Source organism: Solea solea, chromosome 5, assembly GCF_958295425.1.
Source record: "Solea solea chromosome 5, fSolSol10.1, whole genome shotgun sequence".
In the NCBI taxonomy this organism is placed as follows: domain Eukaryota; kingdom Metazoa; phylum Chordata; class Actinopteri; order Pleuronectiformes; family Soleidae; genus Solea; species Solea solea.
The window spans coordinates 23,133,431-23,153,588 of record NC_081138.1 but is presented as its reverse complement, the minus strand read 5'-3'; the positions used below and the strand labels follow the sequence as shown (position 1 = coordinate 23,153,588).

Below are 20,158 nucleotides of genomic sequence, written 5' to 3'. Positions count from 1 at the left end.
TCACATTTGAAGACTTCACCTGTGTATAAAAAAAATCAATTATTTTGATTATAAAAAAATCAATCTGTGCATTTGTTAGCATTTGTTATTTGAAAGCTTTTTATTCTGATTTCTATTATGTTTTGGTAGAATATATCATAATGTAATATTGTTACAATAAGGAAAATATCTTCAGCTTACAGAAAGACGATAAAGAGCAACAGAGTGAAACAGGAGGCAGGAGAGATCAATTCTTTGTGCTAATGACGCAAATGTGCCGTGTAAACACAGAAACTGAGTGTCCTCGAAAAAGAACCAGAGTCAAAAAATGTGGGGGTGACGTAAGAGCGGCAGTATGTCTGCTGATTAGACAGCTGCTTGTGTCCACTTCTGTCTTATCTCTGACCGCACCCTGTGTGTGTGTGTGTGTGTGTGTTTTTTTGTATTTGTTACCTTTTTAGGACCTTGTCAGGGCCAGTAGTTCTCATGGGAATCAAAACCTGGTTCTAATGGGAAGGCTGAAATTTGAATTGTGGTTAGGTTAAGGTTAGAGTTAGGCCTTGACTGGATTAACACTTTGTTTGGCCGTCCAAATCAGTGGAAGTCAATGCAAAATAGCCGTGCCAACCTCTCTCTCTCTGTGTGTGTGTGTGTACATGCTCAAAAAGAAGATGTCATCGTCAGCTGTTGTCTTGCTGACAGGATATACTAGCATGTCAGCTCCAGACACATCCTTTCTCCCCCACTCTCTCTCCCTGTGGTTGCTCTTTAGAACATTTTCTGGCACAAACACTGACCTTGTCAGGACTGGTATCCCTTTACGGAGACCAAAAACCTGGTCCTAATGACACTGAACCTGATTTATGGTTAGGGTTACGGCTTTGTTTAGGGCCTGGGCACCCACTGCCCCGCGTGCTCCAACACACCTGATTCAAATAAATGGCTCGTTATCAGGCCTCTGCAGCGCTGATTAGCTGACAATTTGAAGCAGGTGTGTTGACGCAGGGAAACCTGTCAAGTAGTTCAGTTTAAAAAATGCAGATTGTTTACCTGAGAGAGGTTACTGTGGGTGTTTGAGTTCATCTTTGTTACTCTGTGTGTGACTGTAGATCATTTTAAGAAGAGAACTCAGGACGGCTGATAGTTAGTCCACCTCCTCATCAGAAGAGTGTCCCTTGTCCTTCAGGTGGACAGCTGAGCCCTTTCCAGATGAGCTGGCTCCTCTGTGGTTCTTGAACCAGGTTCTTTCCACCAGTTAGTCGGGACTGAAGAAGCCTCTTGGATGAGAGTTAAAATGTTTCCAAACCTTACTCAAGCAAATCCAGTTGCCTACAGCTACTGAAGATGATTATGACTGTGGTTATTCACGTGACAACGGCGCCCTCTAGTGTTACAGTGTGAGTGACTATACACATGCATGGGTTTTATTTTTTGGGTTTTATTTCTACCACGGATAATTATAGTAGATTAAGTAGATTTTTTTTTTGATTCCAGATGTTTCAGTGGGTCAGTTTAAAGTGAGAGGAGCATGCATGTCTGTAAAAACACAAAGAAGAGGAAAAGGAAATGTGTCAAACATAACACAAAAGACTGCAGCAGTTTGTATTATTATTATTAATAATAAGATGTTTTACTGACAGTAATATGTACATATTTTACATGTTCAGAGTTCAGATCATCCACAAACACGTCTCTCTTTTTATACTGATGTCTTCAGGCTGTAGCCGGCTGATGCCTTCAGTCGTTTAAAAAAACAATTCAAATGAAATCTATCTAAAAAACCATCTTTATATATTATTTTCTGGTCTTCTACATCTGGATCGTCAGCCTGGTAGCTTTCGTCTCAGTCTTAACCCTGTTTAAACAAAACAAATATAAATCTAACCTTACAATGCAGGTAATGATAGCCAAGTATTCTTTGGCGAGGTCCTTTACAGCTGATGAGAGGAAACTGTGGTGTCTTTAGACAAGTGTCAAATAAATACAAAAATGGCAGCAGACAGCTCACCTGGTACACCTGGCACATGTAATGCTGCAGCTTTCTGCAGCAGCTTAGGTTCCATTCTCCAATGACTTAAAAGGTCCAACATGGAATACATGGGGTCCACTAGACGTAGCAGTTGAGCCCACTTATGACTCACTTTTGAGTCATTTTTGAGCCTTTTCATTTCTATCATGGAAATGCCAGACTATTTGTATTTCCTTCTCATTTCCAGACCCTTGTGTGAAGCCCTTTTCCAGCCAAACATCAAGCTTTCTTTGGAAGCAAATCCCAGAGGAACCATCTTCGGCCATGACTGGGCAGTACGTTACTCACTGTGTGAAACCTGTGAGTAACGTACACCTTGTGTTCATCCTGAACTCAATACTTTCAGAAAATGCAATTTATGATGGAGGTATGTTCAAATGAACATGCTAAACAACCCTATTAGGAAGCAGAAACTGAAACAATCATTTTCATTTGTTCTTAACACTGAATCAGGACTACGGTCACTCTCCACAGCGGCTGTCATGTTTCTACAGTAGCCTAGAAAGGACAAACCAATCACCACCATCTACAGTTGATCTTTCGTCGTAACCTAAAAGCCACTTCAGGAAATCCTACAGACTGAGCTTTTAGTATATGAGATGACTTTCAAAACACGTATGAGAATATTATCTACACAAATGATGGTTGGACCGTAATTTGTATTATAGTCTGACCATCCGACAATTGTATGGCTGTTTTTCCCCAAAAACACATCAGTCCTATTCTCGACATGCACAGTGAAGGGTGTAAAGTCTGTGCGTCAGTGCGGCCTCCAGATCCCTGAGGAGGTCGAGCACATCATGGTCCCACGTGCCTGCCCCGGGGCAGAGAAGCTCCTGCCCGATTCCACCGAGCAGCAGCCGGTGGAAGTCCTCCCTGTCCAAGAGCTGGTCCATGTGCTGCAGGAAGAATCCTTCAGAAAACCTGCAGAGTTCAGCTGCTCCATGGTGCTACACACACACACACACACACACAGATAAAGCTATTATCCAGCAACAAGTGGAATTTATTTCATAACTGATAAAAACATTTTTGTACCTTGGCCGTCTGGTAGTTGCTGACGGCATTGTCCGGTGTCAGACTCAGAGACAGCGCCATCTCACAGCTCCTCTGTAAACTTCTGAGCTGGAAGAAAGAGGCCACGGGCAGCAGCTGCAAAAACAGAATCAGATACATGAAGTACTATATTAAAACATCTGAAACTCCATTTACCAGAAAGTACTGCTAAAATTGACAGAAACACTACTGCCACAGGTTTTTTGTGTCCTTTTGCTTTTTTCTCCCTTCAAATAGACTTGTAAACAACTTGTATTTAGTTTTGTCTCAAGCTTGATCAGGTTTTGGTACAGAAACATGTGACCTGATGCTCAGGAGGAAACAGAGCATTACCTTCTCTGCGATGCCCTCTAGTGGAGCATTTACTATGTGTCAGCCCTACATAAAACCTCACTTGAAAACCCCTTTAACAGTACAACAATACACACATTTACAGTATGTCTGTTGTTTGGAGAGACTTTGCAACGATTTCAATCCAGTTCAATTCAACCTGTACAGTCATTCCTCGTTTCATATGAGGTGCTTACAGTAAAAATAAGTCTAGATATGAACTAGCAGGAAAAAAAGGAAAACACACAGAAAACATGTAGTCAGAGACAATTTGATAATCATAAACACACATTACTCAGTAAAACAGTAATAGTACAGTAACTTACAATTATTAATATTGATTATTCTTGTTTTAATGTTCTGCACAGAGGCCCAGACTGATAACAGGTGAGTCACATTTACCTTCATCGCTTCAGACTCTGAGAGGCTCAGTCCCTCTGTTCCGCCGCAGTACAGAGACTTCATCGTCATCTGCACAGACAGAGACATGGACTCTTCATCATCATCGTCATCATCATCATCATCACCAAGTCAACACGTGACAAATCAGCGCCTCACCTGGAACGTGCTGTAGCTCATGTGATCGATGTGGATGACGTCGTCCATCGAGTCACTCAGCATCTGCCGAAACCTGATTTAACACGAGTTCATTTTAGTATTTTTTAATAATTTGATCCTCAGGTATTAAAATTAAAAATATACACCTTTATAGTTAATAAATGAAACTGATAACCTTTAATCATTTAAAGCATATAATAAATATTAAGCTAATTAAGCAGGAAGGACAGAGACAGACCGTTCGGAGGCTGACATCAGGAGAACCCTGTGAGCATAGAACGGGCGGCCGTCCACCACGAACGTCACATCGGACATGTCTGGATTGTTGAGGAAGTGAACGTCTGTGGGCAGAGGGGGATTTTTGTCATCATTCTGGTATCCAGGTACACGTGGTAATCACATGACCTCAGTGAAATATTTACCAAGCTGCGTGGACAGGGTGAGGTCCATGAGTGGGACGGGAGGGACAGGGGAGCGGCCGTAGCAGTGAGAAAAGATGGATGCCAGCCGCTTGGTTATCACATAGTCCTGCAGAGGTGTGTCACATTAAAAAATGTTCACAAACACCAGCACAGACTCAAATACAGAGAGAGACGGGTGGGTGTTTTACCTTACTGGTCTCCAACAAGCCGAACATAAGTGGTATTCCAGTGGACAGCAGCTCGGGGCTGTAGTCCTCCGTCCTGAGGGAGCTGAACTCTGTGAGGAGACAGACGGTGACCTCATCCCTGCAGAGCTGACGGGCTCTGTGCAGAGACTTGAGCCAGGTGTGGAGCTTCCAGGGAACACCTGGCCACACAGTGAAATGAAGATGAAACTGTGAGTAATGTCTCAACATTCATTCTTCTTCACAGCCAAGCAGTTGGAAAACAAACAAATCTATCACATGCTTCTCACCCATCTCTCTGAGCTCCATGGTTACATCCAGGTAGCCGTGCTCAGCGCTGTAATATGCCGCCTGCTGCAGAGCCTTCATCTTGGCCTTACACAGCCTGGGAACAGGGTTTGACGGGTCAGGAGATGGAGGGCGAGCAGCAGTTTTCACCTCCTCTTCCTCTTCTTCCTCCACCCCCTCGGCAAGAATCTCCTCCAGTGAAAGGATATCCTCCTTCCCATGCTCGGGCTGCAGCAGCAGCCTCCGGAGAACATTCCTGTAGAGCAGGACATGCATGATGCACCTATGGTCAGTCTCCTCAATGGAAACCCCGCCCACCTTCTCTCATCATCATCATCATCATCATCATATTCACCTGTGTCCGTGTGCTGCAGCATAGCTGAAGCAGTTCATGTCCTCATACAGTGGCGAGGTCAGTGAGTTCCCATGATGCACTCTGAGCAGAGGGTCCGCTCCATGGCTGAGCAGCATGTCCACCATCTCATAGTCACCTGGGGGAAAAAAAAGAACATTTAGTTGCTGCATTTTGATGCAGTAATTACAATTATATAATTTGAAGAATATTTTTATTTAGTTTATTTCATTTAATTTCAGCACACTTTGATGGGAAGCTACACACTTTGTTTAAGTTGTGTTTCACAGCCACAGTTTTAAGATTTGGGCCTGATTTATACTCGTGGATGAACACTTTTGATATCTCAGGCTGGTTTGTGGTGCAGACATTTACATTTAACGCTGATGACCACACGTAAGAAACACCTCTAATATTATGTATATGCTGGTATCTGTGACAAATCATGACAAACTTAGTTTTTTTTTAAATGACTCCTCACACCGACAGTTTACCTGCAGCCGCGGCTAACTGCAGTGGTGTCTCGGCTGAGTTCTCCTGGTCGTCTTGCAGGGCTCCCCCCTCCACGTCTGCTCCGGCCTCCAACAGCAGCTGCCAACACAAGGACACAGACTCACTCTCCACACTCCAAACCAGGGGAAAACAATCGAAACCAAGCTCAAACTAAAGGTTAAATGACCAGAATAATCATTTATTCAGGATCTGATGTCTAACAGCCTTCATTACCATCCTCTTATTATGTGAAACTGTATATATTTTGGGGCCATGTGGTGATACAGTGTACACTTTAGTTAATTAATCATAGGTGTGAGAGTTAATGGTTGTCATATATATACATATATATATATATATATATATATATATATATATATATATATTTGAACAAACTGCAGAACTTAAAGTGGAACAACCACCTGAAATGTTTCCAGCTGATGTTTAAGTTTAGTCCTCACCTGAGCCACACATAGGTGACTGTGCAACACAGCAAACGTCAGCGCCACCCAGTGTCTGCTGCCAGGATGGACGGAGGGATGCTTGATGGAGCAGCCAGGCACCTAAATCACCCACACACACACTGTGGTCATCTGTGTCCCAAATACACAAACAGCTGTGTGTTACAGCAGGTGTGTTTTTACCTGCAGATCCAGATTAGCTCCGACCTCAACAAGAATCTGCACCAGAGCTTCGTCTCCTGCTGCGGATGCGTACATCAGAGGAGTCAGTCCCTGCAGCAGCAGCAGCACATACACAAAACTTTAGACACTTAATCACATTTCAATTATCCAGGATCTCTGTAACAGTGGTTCCAAAAGTGTGGATCATGGCCCACTGGTGAGCCTCAGAGGTATTGCAGCTTGGCCTCAGTCACTTTAAAGATTTACTAAATTCCTTCAAACCTATATTCCTAGTTGTGGGAAAATAAATCTAAACTAAAACTAGTAATAAAAACATATAATAAGATCTAATTTTGTTGTTTTCTATAAAATGTAATATTTTCATAAATAACTGGGACAAAAAATCTGTGTTTACTTCACAGTTGTGCTACATCCCTTACAATGGGTTTATTGACTGCCTCTCTTTTAAAATGCTGATTTGCAAACATTAGTCAAAAATATCCATCATAATGGAGTAATAATAAAATACAGGAGATAAACAGATAGGCTGTGTACCTGAAAAAGTACAAATACATACCAAGGTACAAACTATTAAAACACAATAAAATAAAAGGACTAAAGTACAAAATCAGGATGATTTAATGTTTGCAGGCCAAAAGAAAAACAACAGTGAATGTTAATGTCCTCAACCTGGTCGTCCATGGCGTTCACACTCTGAGCTCCCAGAAGCCGCGTGGCCTGATGGACCAGATCCGTTCGACCACACAGCAGCATCCTGAAACCAAGATCCTGCTGGAACTTGACCGACGCAGCTTCTGCATGGAGATATTTGAAGGAGTGGAAGCAGCACTCTGACCTGCAAAAACACACAGAAAACACCGTAAATCTGCTGGAGACCACACTGTTTTGTTTCAAAGGTGCAGCTAAAACACAGTAATAAGTGTGAGCGTCTTACTTAAACTGTCTGGGTTCACAGTCCAATCCAGGAAGAAGCTGCCTGGCTGTCTGTCTGACGTCATCGCTGTCCACCAACAGGCTGCGGCGATGTTCCGCGTGCACCACGGCGACTCTGATCCACTCCATGAGAGGAGGCAGGAGCAGGAAAGGCCTGGAGGAGGATTTGGACACACTTGTTAAAAATGTATTTCTCTACATATTTATAACTCCTTTTATCTGTTTATTTATATAGTCAGTCTTCGTTTTTCGTCTTTTCATGTGTTTTTGAGTTTTACAAAATAGCAATAATTGTGCAGAAGTAAAGCAAATTAGATTCATTTTTCAAGTGTGACATTTTTCCAAATTCAACAGATTCAATCCGATTTTAAACATTTTGAGTACTTCTTGTTCAGGTGTGTTTGTTTAGTTGGTCAGATTGTCTAGGTTATGCTGAAAAAAAAGGATATATTGTAAATTCTTATAACCTCTGTATATACTACATAGTATATTTGACTATAGTAATGGGAAAAAAGCAGACCTAAATGCTCTGTGTTCTTAGGGTTAATTTGAGTTTATTTGTCATGTTGGTTAGTATCAAACCTTTGGATAATGTTCTGTAACAGATATAATCTCAGTACAAACACACACCTCTCTCTGGTCAGGGACATGGTCGACAGCTCCAGGTTGGGGTTCTCCAGTGATTCCATCTGCGGGCTGGACAGGAAGTAGTAGAGGGTCCGCAGGGCGTCCGGGGCCCAAGACGCCGACGGCTGATTGGCTGAACGAGCGGGGCTCAGGCACGGGCTGGAGGAGCGCAGATGCTGCATGTGATGCATCGCTCGAGACACCAGGTCACCTGCAGATGTGTGACATTTCAATTTAGACTTGATTTACTTACTTATGTCATTAACATGATCATAGGACAGAACATTACAATGGATTTGGCTTTTCTACGGTGGCCCTGGAGTGCCAAACATGACAACAACAACAATAGGAAGGAAGTTGTTGTATATGAATTAAGATCTCAATATGCTTTGCTTAGTATGGATTGAGATTGTAATTCATATACAACAACTTCCTTACTTACTACTAATAAGCAATGATTGTGAGGTTATTGAGGGAAAACACTTAGTTAATGGCTTTCTGGTTGTATAATAAGGCCATGCAGAATAAGGCATTCATAAGTACTTAATAATGACTGATTAAGAGCCAATATGTTCCTAATTTGCATGCTAATAAGCAACTCATTAATGCTTAATATGTGTTCCCTAATCTAAAGTGTTATCGAAAGTACTAATGTGTTGTGTTTTCCACTTTCCTAATGTTGTGGCATTTCCATAATGTTGTTGTGTTTTCTCCATATTTTAACGTTTTCTTAATGTTTTAGTGTTTTGTTAATGTTGTGTTTTCTTAAACCGTACTTTTCTTATAATTGTAGAGCTAAAATGAACGATGAATCATTTCAGGGAAAACACGTTAAGTTAACCTTCCACTAATTAACGCATACTGGGAACATATTTGCACTTTATTAGTAATTAAAAAGCATTTATTAGTGCTGACGCTGGACCTTTTAACAAACAAACAGACTCAGTGACGTGTTTTGTTGAGCATTAATTTTTACAGCACTGTTTATGACCCAAAAAACATAATTAAAAAAAACACATTTAACAGCAAAAAAAACAATAGATACTAGAGGTTTCTGAGCTCTGAGGGAGGAGCGAGACGTTTGTTTCGATAGTAGAAAAAACAAGTTTTCAGATCAGCTGTACAATGGTTTCTTTGCTCCTGTGTGACAGTAAAATAACTGATAAACCGAGTAAATAATCGTGAAAGAAAACACTTTATTTGCAGCCTGAGACCCCACTGAAGCCTGAAACACAGACTTCCCTGTGATTCATGTTTCTCCAAACAACCTCATCAGACATCAAATAATATATACGAGGGAGAAAAGCTGTTAAATCACCCACGACATGAATCTAAAGTCTAACAAACAGAGCGCTGTGAGTCCGGCGACCACACCAACTTGTCGTCAAGTCCATAAAAAAGTGGTGCTGAGACGTTTTTACTTTCTCCCAGTAATGAGCGGCAACACGGTGAGCTCAAGTGGCCTGCAAGGGTGTGAAGGAGTCCTTGTTTTCTGGACACAAGCCACGGGTTGTTATGTAATGATTAGGTAGGGGTGTGAGGGGGTGAGGGGTCCCAGGAGCCCAACACCAGTCACAGTTTAAACAAACACACACACACACACACACAGCAGACACACAAGACGTCTGTCACACACTTACTGAGCTCTGCGATGCTGCCCACGCTGGTTGCCAGCAAAGCCTGCTCCAGTGTCCGCAGCTCGAGCTGGATGTAAGCGTCCTCCCTGCTCTCCACTGGGTCCTCAGGAACCTTCATGTATGGGCTGATATGGGCTGGCAGCGACAGATCACCTGCACACACACACACACAGAGAGAGATGATCATGGTTCTGTTATTGATCTTGCAAAGACTTTCAAACGTATCCTAGTGTCATGGTTTGACATGACGTCATGGACTATCTATTAGCGCCCTGAAACACTTTTTTATCTCATATTGATCCATGATTCATGTATTAATACAGTCCAGAAATGGCGGAAAACGTACAGCTCAAATCCACAGTTCCATTAGAGAAAATGACTTCTGTGGTGTTTTACGGGCCCTTGGCTTCCATAATGTAATCCTCGCTACCTTCGACTGCATTTTTATCAAAATGTGACCTGTTTTCCATCTTTTCCACACTTAATGACCCAGGTTTTAAGGGCTTTTCTAAACCTTTACGATTGGGATTAAAAACTTTATGAGCCACTGGTTGCAACCATTTTGGGTCTGTAGATTGAAGAGTTTTATTAAATTAGTAAGAAACTCAATCCACCGTGAACCATGAACAACAAAACGTAACCAGATTAGTAAGAAAAGAGTCTTAATCTTCAGTTATCACATATACATATACATGTAAAAAAGCTGTTAACCAGCAAAGAGCTGTATTTGGTAACGTCCAAACCCAAAAAGCATCATAAGAAAGTATGAAATATGACCAATCAAAACTTCAGTATAGTTCCGGACGTCAAAAAGTAAGTTCATGCGGCTCAGTCTTCTCCTGCATCTACAGTAAGATCTCAAAAACTAAGTAAGTAGGTAAATTGATGAAATCTATCAGATTAAAAACACACAGGACAGGGTTCCCCGAGGACCATGATTGAGAAACACTGATCTAAAATGTTCTAAAATAATGTTACTTTTAGTTTATATGTGTTTTTTCTTGTATATTCATACAGATTTTTTGATTTCTTTCTTTTTTACCACATATGGACAAGGAACCATATATGGTACCTTCATAGACCTTGATGTTCTACATGAAAATGAACTGTAACAAAAGGAAAGTCTTGTTCCCCCAATGACATACAGTAAGTAAAGGGTTCAATGGATTGAAGTCCAGAGGTTAGAAGCGATCAAAGAGACAGTAAACTGGAGAAGGATCTTCCACTTCCACACTCGTATCCTATAAATGACTAATCTGTAAAGATTTTCATCCGCCGTGTTCAAAGCTTCGAGAGGAAGTGGAAACAGACGGAGTCTGATACACAGTCAGATCACAGACACGGAGCCCAGAGCAGGAAGTAATTCAACACTTGCAGAGCTACTAAACCTTTATATCACATAATCTCCATCTGGCCTTTATGTAAAACTACAAGAGGTGGTTTTATTAAGCTGCTCACTGTATGTATCCTTTTTTTTGGGCTTCATTTTTACAACTTCAGAGATTGTTCCTCTGTCTATAATATATTGTGTCTAAAAATACCCTCTCTGCAACCTATTGAACCAGATTAAAACTGCATTATCTGACCAGACTACCACCAGAATATGTTATAACAAATGATATATACATATATAACTAGTTATATATGGTTTCTTTTACCTGTAGTAATCTACTGCATTCACCTGAGACAAAGTAAAACCTTGTGTCAACTCGAGCCTGAACCAACATCATCCGTCCACACATTAAACCACCGACAGGTTTGAACCAGATACCACACACTACCACAACAACGCAACGTCTTCCCTCCAACTTCCACTCGCGAGTTTAACGTGACTGTTGGTGGCTGATGACCAGAGCAGGAATAAAAGTCTTTTACAGCTAAATCAGCAGCAACATACACCATTTGGTTTTAAACAATGCAATGAGAGTAACAATATTCAAATCTTAGCTGACACATGATGAAACTGTTAGTTACAATATTCAGGAAATGCAGAAAAAAAAAAACTCAACATACTGAGCACATTGACATGATTTCAATAGACAAGTTTACTAAAAAAAACACACCGAGTGTAAACTGAGATTACAGAGCAGGTACTTGTTGGTGAATGAAGTAAAAGGCTTGTGTGTGTTTCACTGGCAAATCTGCACTACAGTTGAGAGAAGCTCCTGAAAAGCCAGCACTTCCAAGAGCATCTTCTGTCCTAGCACTTGAGTTTGATGAGGAAGTTGTTTTATCAGTGTCACTGTGGTGAAACGTTCTACTTCTTTTACCAGTGCATCACAAATTCAAGCTGCAAAAAGGTGCAGGGTCCCCAAGTAGACTGCTGAAATGAAGTAGTCCACGGCTAAATTACGCTCACCGAGGGTGTCGTGTTTATATCGCCGCTGTTATCAGAGTGGGAGGCAATAAAACCCTGTGTCTTTTCTGCAACATGGATGCTGAGTGGAGTTTATAACCAGGGAAAATGTACTCAGACCCAATACACACACACACACACTCACACACACACACACACTCTCTCATTTCTATGTTTTTATTCAACCACATATACACAAGGAGAGAGTCAAAGGAAATGACTTGATCGCTCGTGATTCTAAATGTAAGCAGGGCAAAGCTGAGGAGTGTGTGTGTGTGTGTGTGTGTGTGTGTGTGTGTGTGAAAACAGTGGCACAGTCAGTGTGCCACTGATGCTGTGAAAACAACAGCTCTTTTCTGCTGAGTGATATAATGCTGCAAGTGTTTGGTGAGGACAACAGAACCACAGAGGAGCCAAGGTGGGTGTGTGTGTGTGTGTGTGTTGGACGACCGAGGTAAGGATTAGAAAACAGTGATTTGTGCTTTGTCCGCCTCAGACTGGTCTCCTGTTGTGTCCATGAATAGATGCTTGTTCACTCGGTGTCTGTAAACACAGCAGGTAATCGGGGGCCCAATTATCTGCCTCTCGTCCCCGCTGAACCACACATTTGTTTCTTTGACTTTCAAGTCAAGGTGTGTGTTTTCCAGCTCTGACTCGCATCATATCGGGATAGATAATCAGTCTTTCGCTAAACATCGTTCATCGTGTTGACCTCCACGTTACATTTTGGTCCCTGGTCACCTGTGTTTGCCTGAACAGATTTCAATGCAACATTGCAAGACTCTGACTCTCTGCGTTATGTCTGTGCAAAAGATTGCATACGTGTTTTTGGTCCTGTAGAGCAGACTTTCAGTGTCAGTGATTACGATGGTGGTCGAGTCGGACTCCCTGCATGTTTGTGTTGGGCTTCAGTCGATTGTCCTCACTGAGGCTCTTTCCATTGTTGCGGCTCAGGAGTCAGCAAATACCCAGCGGGACACAAAGGACGAGGATCTCGACAGTGTGCGTTTTTTAATACTTGGGCCAACGACACTGAGGATCAGCGTCACAGTGACGATGATCTTTGTACGATTATGAGAGTATGTAAAAAAAAAAACAAAAAAACACCAAAAGTACAGGACACTGGATGAATGTCAGAGATGATTGACATTTGTGACATCACAGCATGCAAATTTTTTTACTTGAATTTCAGAGAATTTGAGATCTTTGCAGGATTTGCACCTCATGAAATTTGTGTTTACTTGTGCCGTTTTCAAAAAACGCATCCGACACTCCGTCCTATCAGCCCTGTGCCCTCTTGTCAAAGCTCCGCCCCCAAACCACAGGAAGTCATCATCTTTAGTGAAACAATTCCATTTCTGCACTTTCTTTGCTATTTTTCTGTGACTTGATATCGTCTCTGCTCCGGCAAAGCTTGTTGTGAAGTCTCGGTTACGAAGAGTGTTCGCAGGTAGGACGGTCGTTTAGTGAGAGACGGATGTCAAATAACATCGAACATATTGAATAAATTGACTTCTCCAGATTAACCTTTCAGTAAATAAACTGCTCCAAAAAAGTCAGATGTTTGAATTTGGAGATGCTAAAATGACCTTGATCATTCAGTCAGATCTTAACAATGCTTTTTTTTTTACTATTCAGATATCAATAGATTAAAATAAAGAGGCTTTTCATATAACCAGAGTAAAGCATTAAAGTGATTTGACTACAGTGAATAATTCACCTCACGCCTGAAAAAAGGTAAACATGACCCAACTTGAGGGCCCTGCTTTTTCCTCTGGCCTTCTCCCCACTGCATGCTGGGACGCAGACTGGTCTGAAACCCCCACCGCCCCCCCCGGCCCCACTCCCATGAGAGTGAACAAGAAGCGGCGGGGTTAAGGCGAGTAAGTGAGCGAGTGTTGTTAGCCTCCGACCCACACAGGCGACACAAAGGAGCTCTCATTCCCACTCAGGCTGCACGAGGTTCACGGCTCCCACTGCCGTCTGCTTGGCTAAAACAACATTAAGGGTAGCTGATGTCCAGTCTGACACACACACACACACACACACACACACACACGCGCCCTGGCAACACTTGGGGACACTATTTCATGACCAAGTTGGTTCATGCGATCTGATGATAAAAATAAATCCCGGGAGTGAAATGTGAGAAGATGCTTCCAGCATGTTTGCAGAGATCCTGTTGAGAGGATCAAATAAAAAACACCCAGCCTGTAATGTCATTAATGTAGAAAGCAGATTTATGTCGTCGCTGAGCTCAGAAACATCTGCTCACATCACATCAAATAGAGGTTATTTTATTCATCTTTTTATCTCCCCTACTTTGATCACTTTCTTCTGTTCCGTCACATTTAATATCCGGCAACATTCTCCACAATATTCGGCCTCACCAGGTGTCAGGATACATATTATCTCTGTGCATTGTAAGAGTAGAGAGCAGTGTTGTAATGTAACAAAGGACAACATTCACGTACTGTATCTGTACTTTACTTTGTTAGTAACTAAGTACAGTAACTGTCATATACTTTAAGACATTTAGTTAAGTAATATTATAAAAAAAGTGACTTCAACTTCTACTAAAGTCATTTTTCTGCTAAGACACTTGTACTTTTACTCAAGTATCCCTTTAAGGTACTTTATACAGGACTGGTAGAGAGTGACATCACTCTCTAAGACTTGTTAGAACACGGGACCATGTACTGTATGTAAGTACGCTGCATTAAAATCGGGGTTGTTCGCCACGTTCAAAAGAAGAGTCCATTTGAATCTCACCCGTCATATTTATGACCTGTTTTTCCAAAAATCCGACCACATTAAATGCTTCCTATTAACTCCTGGCATTTTATCCGGGACAATCAGCCACTTCCGTATCTGTTATTACCCAAAATGCCTGTTTCCTGTCTGGAGGGGGTGGTTTCCTCCCCCCCCATCACTCTCTCCATGGTACTGCACCACTTCTTAAACTAATGCTAATTATCGTTTATCATTATCTAGATATTTCACGCTACAGTTAGTGCCTCAGTAAAACCATCCTGTGTGTAGGAGGCACAGGATCAGCTCTAAGCCTTGTGAGTGGCAGAGTTGCTGCACAACAACTATGATGAGAATGTGCTAAATATTTATTAAAAGTTGTGACGGTTTGAACATAACTGACATCATTTTCAAATAGAATAGAATCATGCTTCAGATGGTTCACAAACACTGACAGAGTTATATTCATCTAGTTGTCTTTATCTTTATCACAGATAATGGAGAAGAGAAGCATCTGCTCCTGTGAATTGCGCCTGAGGCTGTGAGATCAAGTGATGCATGAAAACACACACATGTCAAGTCAAAACACACATGTTTTCATTGGTGCACATGTGACTTTTGACTCGATGGCGTTGGTTGTTATTCTGTGAACTGTGCCCCTACCCTGACGAGCAGCCAACACGTGTCTCCGTTGGCCGATAACGACAGCCGATAAGAGCCGTTTGTGCATTTATATTTGCGGATATGAAAACTTTATTAATAATAATAATAATAATAATACTTTCACATTTGAGTATTTGGCAGATGCTTTCATCCAAAGCAAATTACAAAAGAGGAATAAGCTACATAGAAGAAATCCACTGGATAGGAACAGTGGATGGACAGAGGGTGAGAGTGCAGAAGGAGGCAGTGCAGGGGATGGGGGGGGGGGGGTAAAGGTAAGTGCTTGGGCAGAAGATGCCCAACAACGTAGACCGACACACGAAAAGAGTCTGGATTGTCAGTGAATGCTTTGATAAACGGAGTTGTAGCCTTGTTTCAAAGGTGATTAATGCATTAAGCACTTACTCACTTCTAGTGCTTGTTTGTACCCAAATGTTGGAATGCACTTATTGTAAGTCGCTTTGGATAAAAGCGTCTGCTAAATGACATGTAATATAATTAATATCTCGACATGAGCTGTCACTGATCCAGAAAGTTTTATCGGTTTAAGACAGTTTAGATGTCTGACCCCAAATGCTCATAATGCTCTTAAAGCTATGTAAACCAGGCCAAAAACCAGATTAATTGACATGGTATTTATCAGCTGCCCTCCACAGCTTTGGGGCCTCTTGCTTTCCCTGTCCTGTTATAACAGTCCCTGCTGTCAGGATGATGCTTAGTTGCATAGATTTTCCAAAAACCTGTCTTAAATACAACTTTTATACATAATATATACACATCTAAAAGGTGGTCTATCTTTTATTTTCATGCACCTCTCCCCCTTTTCCGCCATTTACCCCAACCTTTCATTGTGATTTCTCTGTCAGGTCTTAGCCTGCATGGGTAAGTGCTATGAGATGCTGAATGTTGTGATTTGGTGCCTTACAATGAAAAAATCACATTCAACTTAAAATGACTCTAAATAGAAACTTGATAAATAGAACGTGAACTCACCACTGGCATTTTTGCCACATATGAGATGCTCGTACACCTGCAGCAGCCCCCACAGCTCCGTGTCGTTGTTCACGGCTCCCTCAAGCACCTCCGCGGTCACCGCGCGGCAGGTGGTGACCCCACTGCCTCGCTCCCTCTGGTACTCCGCGGTCAGCCTCGCCGCATCCACGGCTCTCGCGGTCACCTCCTCCACCAGAGTCTCCAGGCAGGCTGTCAGGCACACGGCTGCGTACTCGTGCACCCGCACAGACACGCGCGTCTCCACCATCCACCTGAAGAAGCGGCCCACGGAGAGCGTCAGCCCGCAGCGCGCGGACTCTCCCCGCTGACGCGCAGTGTCCCCCGAGCTCATGCAGTGCAGGGACACGGCGCCCAGCGCGGAGGAGACGCACCGCTCGGCCAGACCCCAGCTCATCACCAGCCTCACAGCGCTCTGCACCTCCAGGCGCGTACAGCGCCTGTGCAGCGCGCTCAGTCGCTGCGCTTCCCTGGCCACGCGCACCAAAGCCCGCTGGAGGAGAACGGACAAGCGGTGAACAGCCTCGCCGGTGAGCTGTAAATCCAAACCCACGACTTTACGCACGACGTCGTGGAGCTCCTGCTCGGTCCAGGGACACTCCTCCAGCTCCGGCAGGCACGGACACTTGGACAGGATGTCCGCCGCGTCCTCTGGCAACGTGCTCACCGTGTCCCAGCTGCCGTTCCTGCTGTTCAGAGAGCCGGCGTGCTGCCACCACAGTCCCCGCTGAGAGGTGCCTGTGTGCGGCTGAGACTGGCCCGACCTGCCGGAGGACAGGCTGAGGGACGAGCTCGGGTCCCCCGCCACATATCCTGAATCCAGACTCAGATCCTCCAGAGTTTTCACCAACAAACTGCTGGACATGACTAAAGGAGTTTGTTTGGTTTTACGCACAGAACCGATCAGAGCAGAACAGAATCAAAGTTTTACCATGCATCAAGTGTAAATGCGTGAACCGCAGCCTCACTGCCAAGAACCGAGAGCCACAGAAGACTGTGCCAAAACCAAACCAACACAGCATGAAGAGGATGCGTTTTACGCACATGGACCAATCAGGTATAGAGTCCATTCATAATAAAGCTGGGTGTTAATATTGCTCAGCAGCGCCACCGCGTGGACACGACATGATCTAGTCAAGGGAGGAGTAACATGTTGCAGGTGTGTACATCCTTGACTTTCAAAATAAAAGCATTTTGTAGATTTACTGCTCTTATTTTGAACATTTTCATAAAATGTATCACTTTCAGTATCTACATCAGTTTTTTGGTAGGAGTTTAGGGCAAGGATCAAGAATGCACACAATGTATAGTTTAGTGTAAGAAAGTGTGACGTTATAAATAGTCCCTGTAGGTGAAGACACCAATGGAACTTCCCTGCTTTTTCCAAACACCTGGACCACATGTTCACACAAGTCCAGTACCGATCATTGGGTGAGGATAATTCAACAAACAAGGTAAAACACATTTATAGCTACAGCTTTAAAGAAAAGAACCACGCACATTTAAGATGATAAAAGTTGTATTGTTTCATCAAACTCTTAAAAGCCCAAGTAGAAGGTTCTTCTTTTTTTTTTTTTACAAATGAATCGCCAATAAGTAAACACACACACACACCTGAAGTGTTTTAGCAAAGTCACACATATACAGTTTAAGTTCATGTCATTTAAGCATCATTTAAAATTATGGCCTTGAATTTAATTGAATAAAACACTTTTTTTAATGTCCTTAAATTCAAACACATTCCAGCGGCACCTCATGTGCTCAGCTTGACCTAAACAGAGACATGCTTTAGCTAAACCAACCACAAGATGTCAGCCTTTCACTATTTCTAGTTCTCTACCTTCAGACGGGGGAAACGTGTCCTAACTGTTCTACAACACTGTACAATTATAACACAATGTCAACACGAGCAGTTCCTGTCACCCTGCACTGTTGAAAATACGGCAGATTCTATCTGGGAGCGGATTTGAGAATAAATTACCGAACTAGAAATCCACTTGTTTCAAATGAGTTTGAATGTTTACAATCATCTCAGTGAGCCAGCTCACCTCGTCAGTGGTTTTTAATGTCCAGTCCATCGCCTCAGGCAGAGCCACGTCATGTCCGTCCATGTCCACAGAGGAGCTGAAGCCAACCGACATAGTAAGGCATCAAGACGTTAGTACCAAAAAATATAAAGCTGTCATTTTGCTAGCAAACATTTTTACAAAGGCTTGGGACGAAAAAGAATAAAACAAAACATTACAAAACTACTAAAATGTTCTTCTTGTATCGTAAAGGCTGATGACTTTTGTGCATGTCTCGGTTCCCAGGTAACCGAGACAAACGGGTACAGGTGTGGTGACAACGTAAGGTTCGGTTCGGTCTCTGAGAGTCAGCTCTCATCGCGTTTGGGAATAAATCCACAATACTTGAAAAAGTGAGAGGAACAAATACTGAAGAAAGATTATTCCAGGAGATTTCAACCCCTGTGTTTTACACAAATGACCTTAGATCAGATTATAATGTTTTCATAATACAGAATATTCCCCAATATTATACTTTAAAGAGCACAATCTGATTATGACTCAAGACTACATTACATCTGCTCTGTCTGCTAAAAAGGAGGATGTTATAATCTGATTGAGATGTATACGTGCAGGTCCAGTGTGTAACATTTAGGAAGGTTTACAGGCAAGAGATAGAAAATACTACCCATAAGAATGTTCACTCACTCTGAAATAGAAATCATTTGGTTTTCATAGCCTTGGAATTGAAGAAGGAAGGAGGAGGAAACAGTGAGACATTGGAAGACAAGTGTTTACATCCTGTCTAATAATGCAAAGACCATGGTAGTTCCCTGATGCCCTTAGGATCGATTTGTTGAGTTGGCACCAGTTAAACCAAACCAAAGTCCCAGCGTCTGTAGTAAACGTGACAGTGCCGGATCACACTGAGCTTCTGTAAAATCCCCTCTGCTAATTCAGCAAGTTGAGTTCAAAGGTAAATAACCACTGCGTCCTCCTTCCTCTCATCTACAGCTTACACTGACACGCCCACTGATGATTGAACGGATCCCAAAGAAAAAACAGGTATTTTTTTGCTTCCTGCAGGGAATCAGCGTTTCTGGTTCAAATCTTCAGGAACCAGAGCCCAATGCCCAATGTGACAGCGCTAACAGAGCAGTGAGTGGAGGAGTCACTAATTCTTAAACATTGGACCTTCTGAACACTGCTCACTCACTTATTCTGGGTAGGGGAATCAGTACATGCTATTTAGAGTGTTATTCAGGTTATCGTCTTAATCCAGAAAAAGATTCAATATGTAACATTCTGCCTCAGAAAACGATCACCTTAGTGAATATGTAGTAAAAGTTACTAATGTCTTAACCCAGAGGTCTCAAACTCGTTGCGTCACAAATATGTACATTTTTATCGTGAACTATAGGTTGTTCCATGTCAACACAGACGCTTTTATTTTGAAATTCTGTGAAATACCTGTCATTGCGATATCATGATGAAATATCGTGATACAGTTAGCTCATATCGCCCACCCCTACTAAAAGAAAGTGGAAAAAATGGGTTTTCACTTGAGTGGCCCCCCCTACTGGCCAGACTAGATGCTCAGTGCCCCCCAAGGTCATTTGAGTTTGAGACCGATGTCTTAAAGAGACAGTGATGTCAGGTACCTCTGTGTTGGTGGGCAGCCTGACAGATACAGTTGAGTACTGTAGGACACTAGACCCTGGATCCAAATATGCTGTGTTTAAATGGGTTTGTTGACTGTGTTCACAAGATGAGTCCATTTGACCTCTGCCCCAGCAAAGACCTCTTACCTCCTCTGACTTCCACTGAAGACTGAACATT

The 20,158-nt window shown here is 42.5% G+C and overlaps 1 protein-coding gene across 1 annotated transcript; it reads right to left on the bottom strand.

Moving 5' to 3' along the window:
* Positions 1–2,704: 2,704 nt before the first annotated feature.
* Positions 2,705–20,150, bottom strand: LOC131459589 (ankyrin repeat and BTB/POZ domain-containing protein 2-like). Its single transcript, XM_058629576.1, has 17 exons — positions 16,296–20,150; positions 9,536–9,685; positions 7,899–8,106; positions 7,270–7,422; positions 7,005–7,170; positions 6,336–6,425; positions 6,153–6,254; positions 5,694–5,790; positions 5,203–5,338; positions 4,850–5,103; positions 4,563–4,741; positions 4,375–4,480; positions 4,191–4,293; positions 3,953–4,025; positions 3,797–3,865; positions 3,047–3,160; positions 2,705–2,958 (listed from the first exon to the last, which is right to left on the bottom strand). The coding sequence occupies exons 1-17, from the start codon at positions 17,176–17,178 to the stop codon at positions 2,728–2,730; spliced, it is 3,114 nt and encodes a 1,037-aa protein (XP_058485559.1). The 5' UTR covers positions 17,179–20,150; the 3' UTR covers positions 2,705–2,727.
* Between the last annotated feature and the right edge of the window lie 8 nt (positions 20,151–20,158).

Coding starts and splice junctions, on each gene's coding strand:
- LOC131459589 (XM_058629576.1), bottom strand. CDS start 17,178: ATGTCCAGCAGTTTGTTGGTGAAAACTCTGGAGGATCTGAGTCTGGAT. Junction 6,426..7,004: donor TGAACGCCATGGACGACCAG/GTTGAGGACATT, acceptor CTGCTGCTGCAG/GGACTGACTCCTCTGATGTA. Junction 6,255..6,335: donor GAGCTAATCTGGATCTGCAG/GTAAAAACACAC, acceptor TGGGTGATTTAG/GTGCCTGGCTGCTCCATCAA.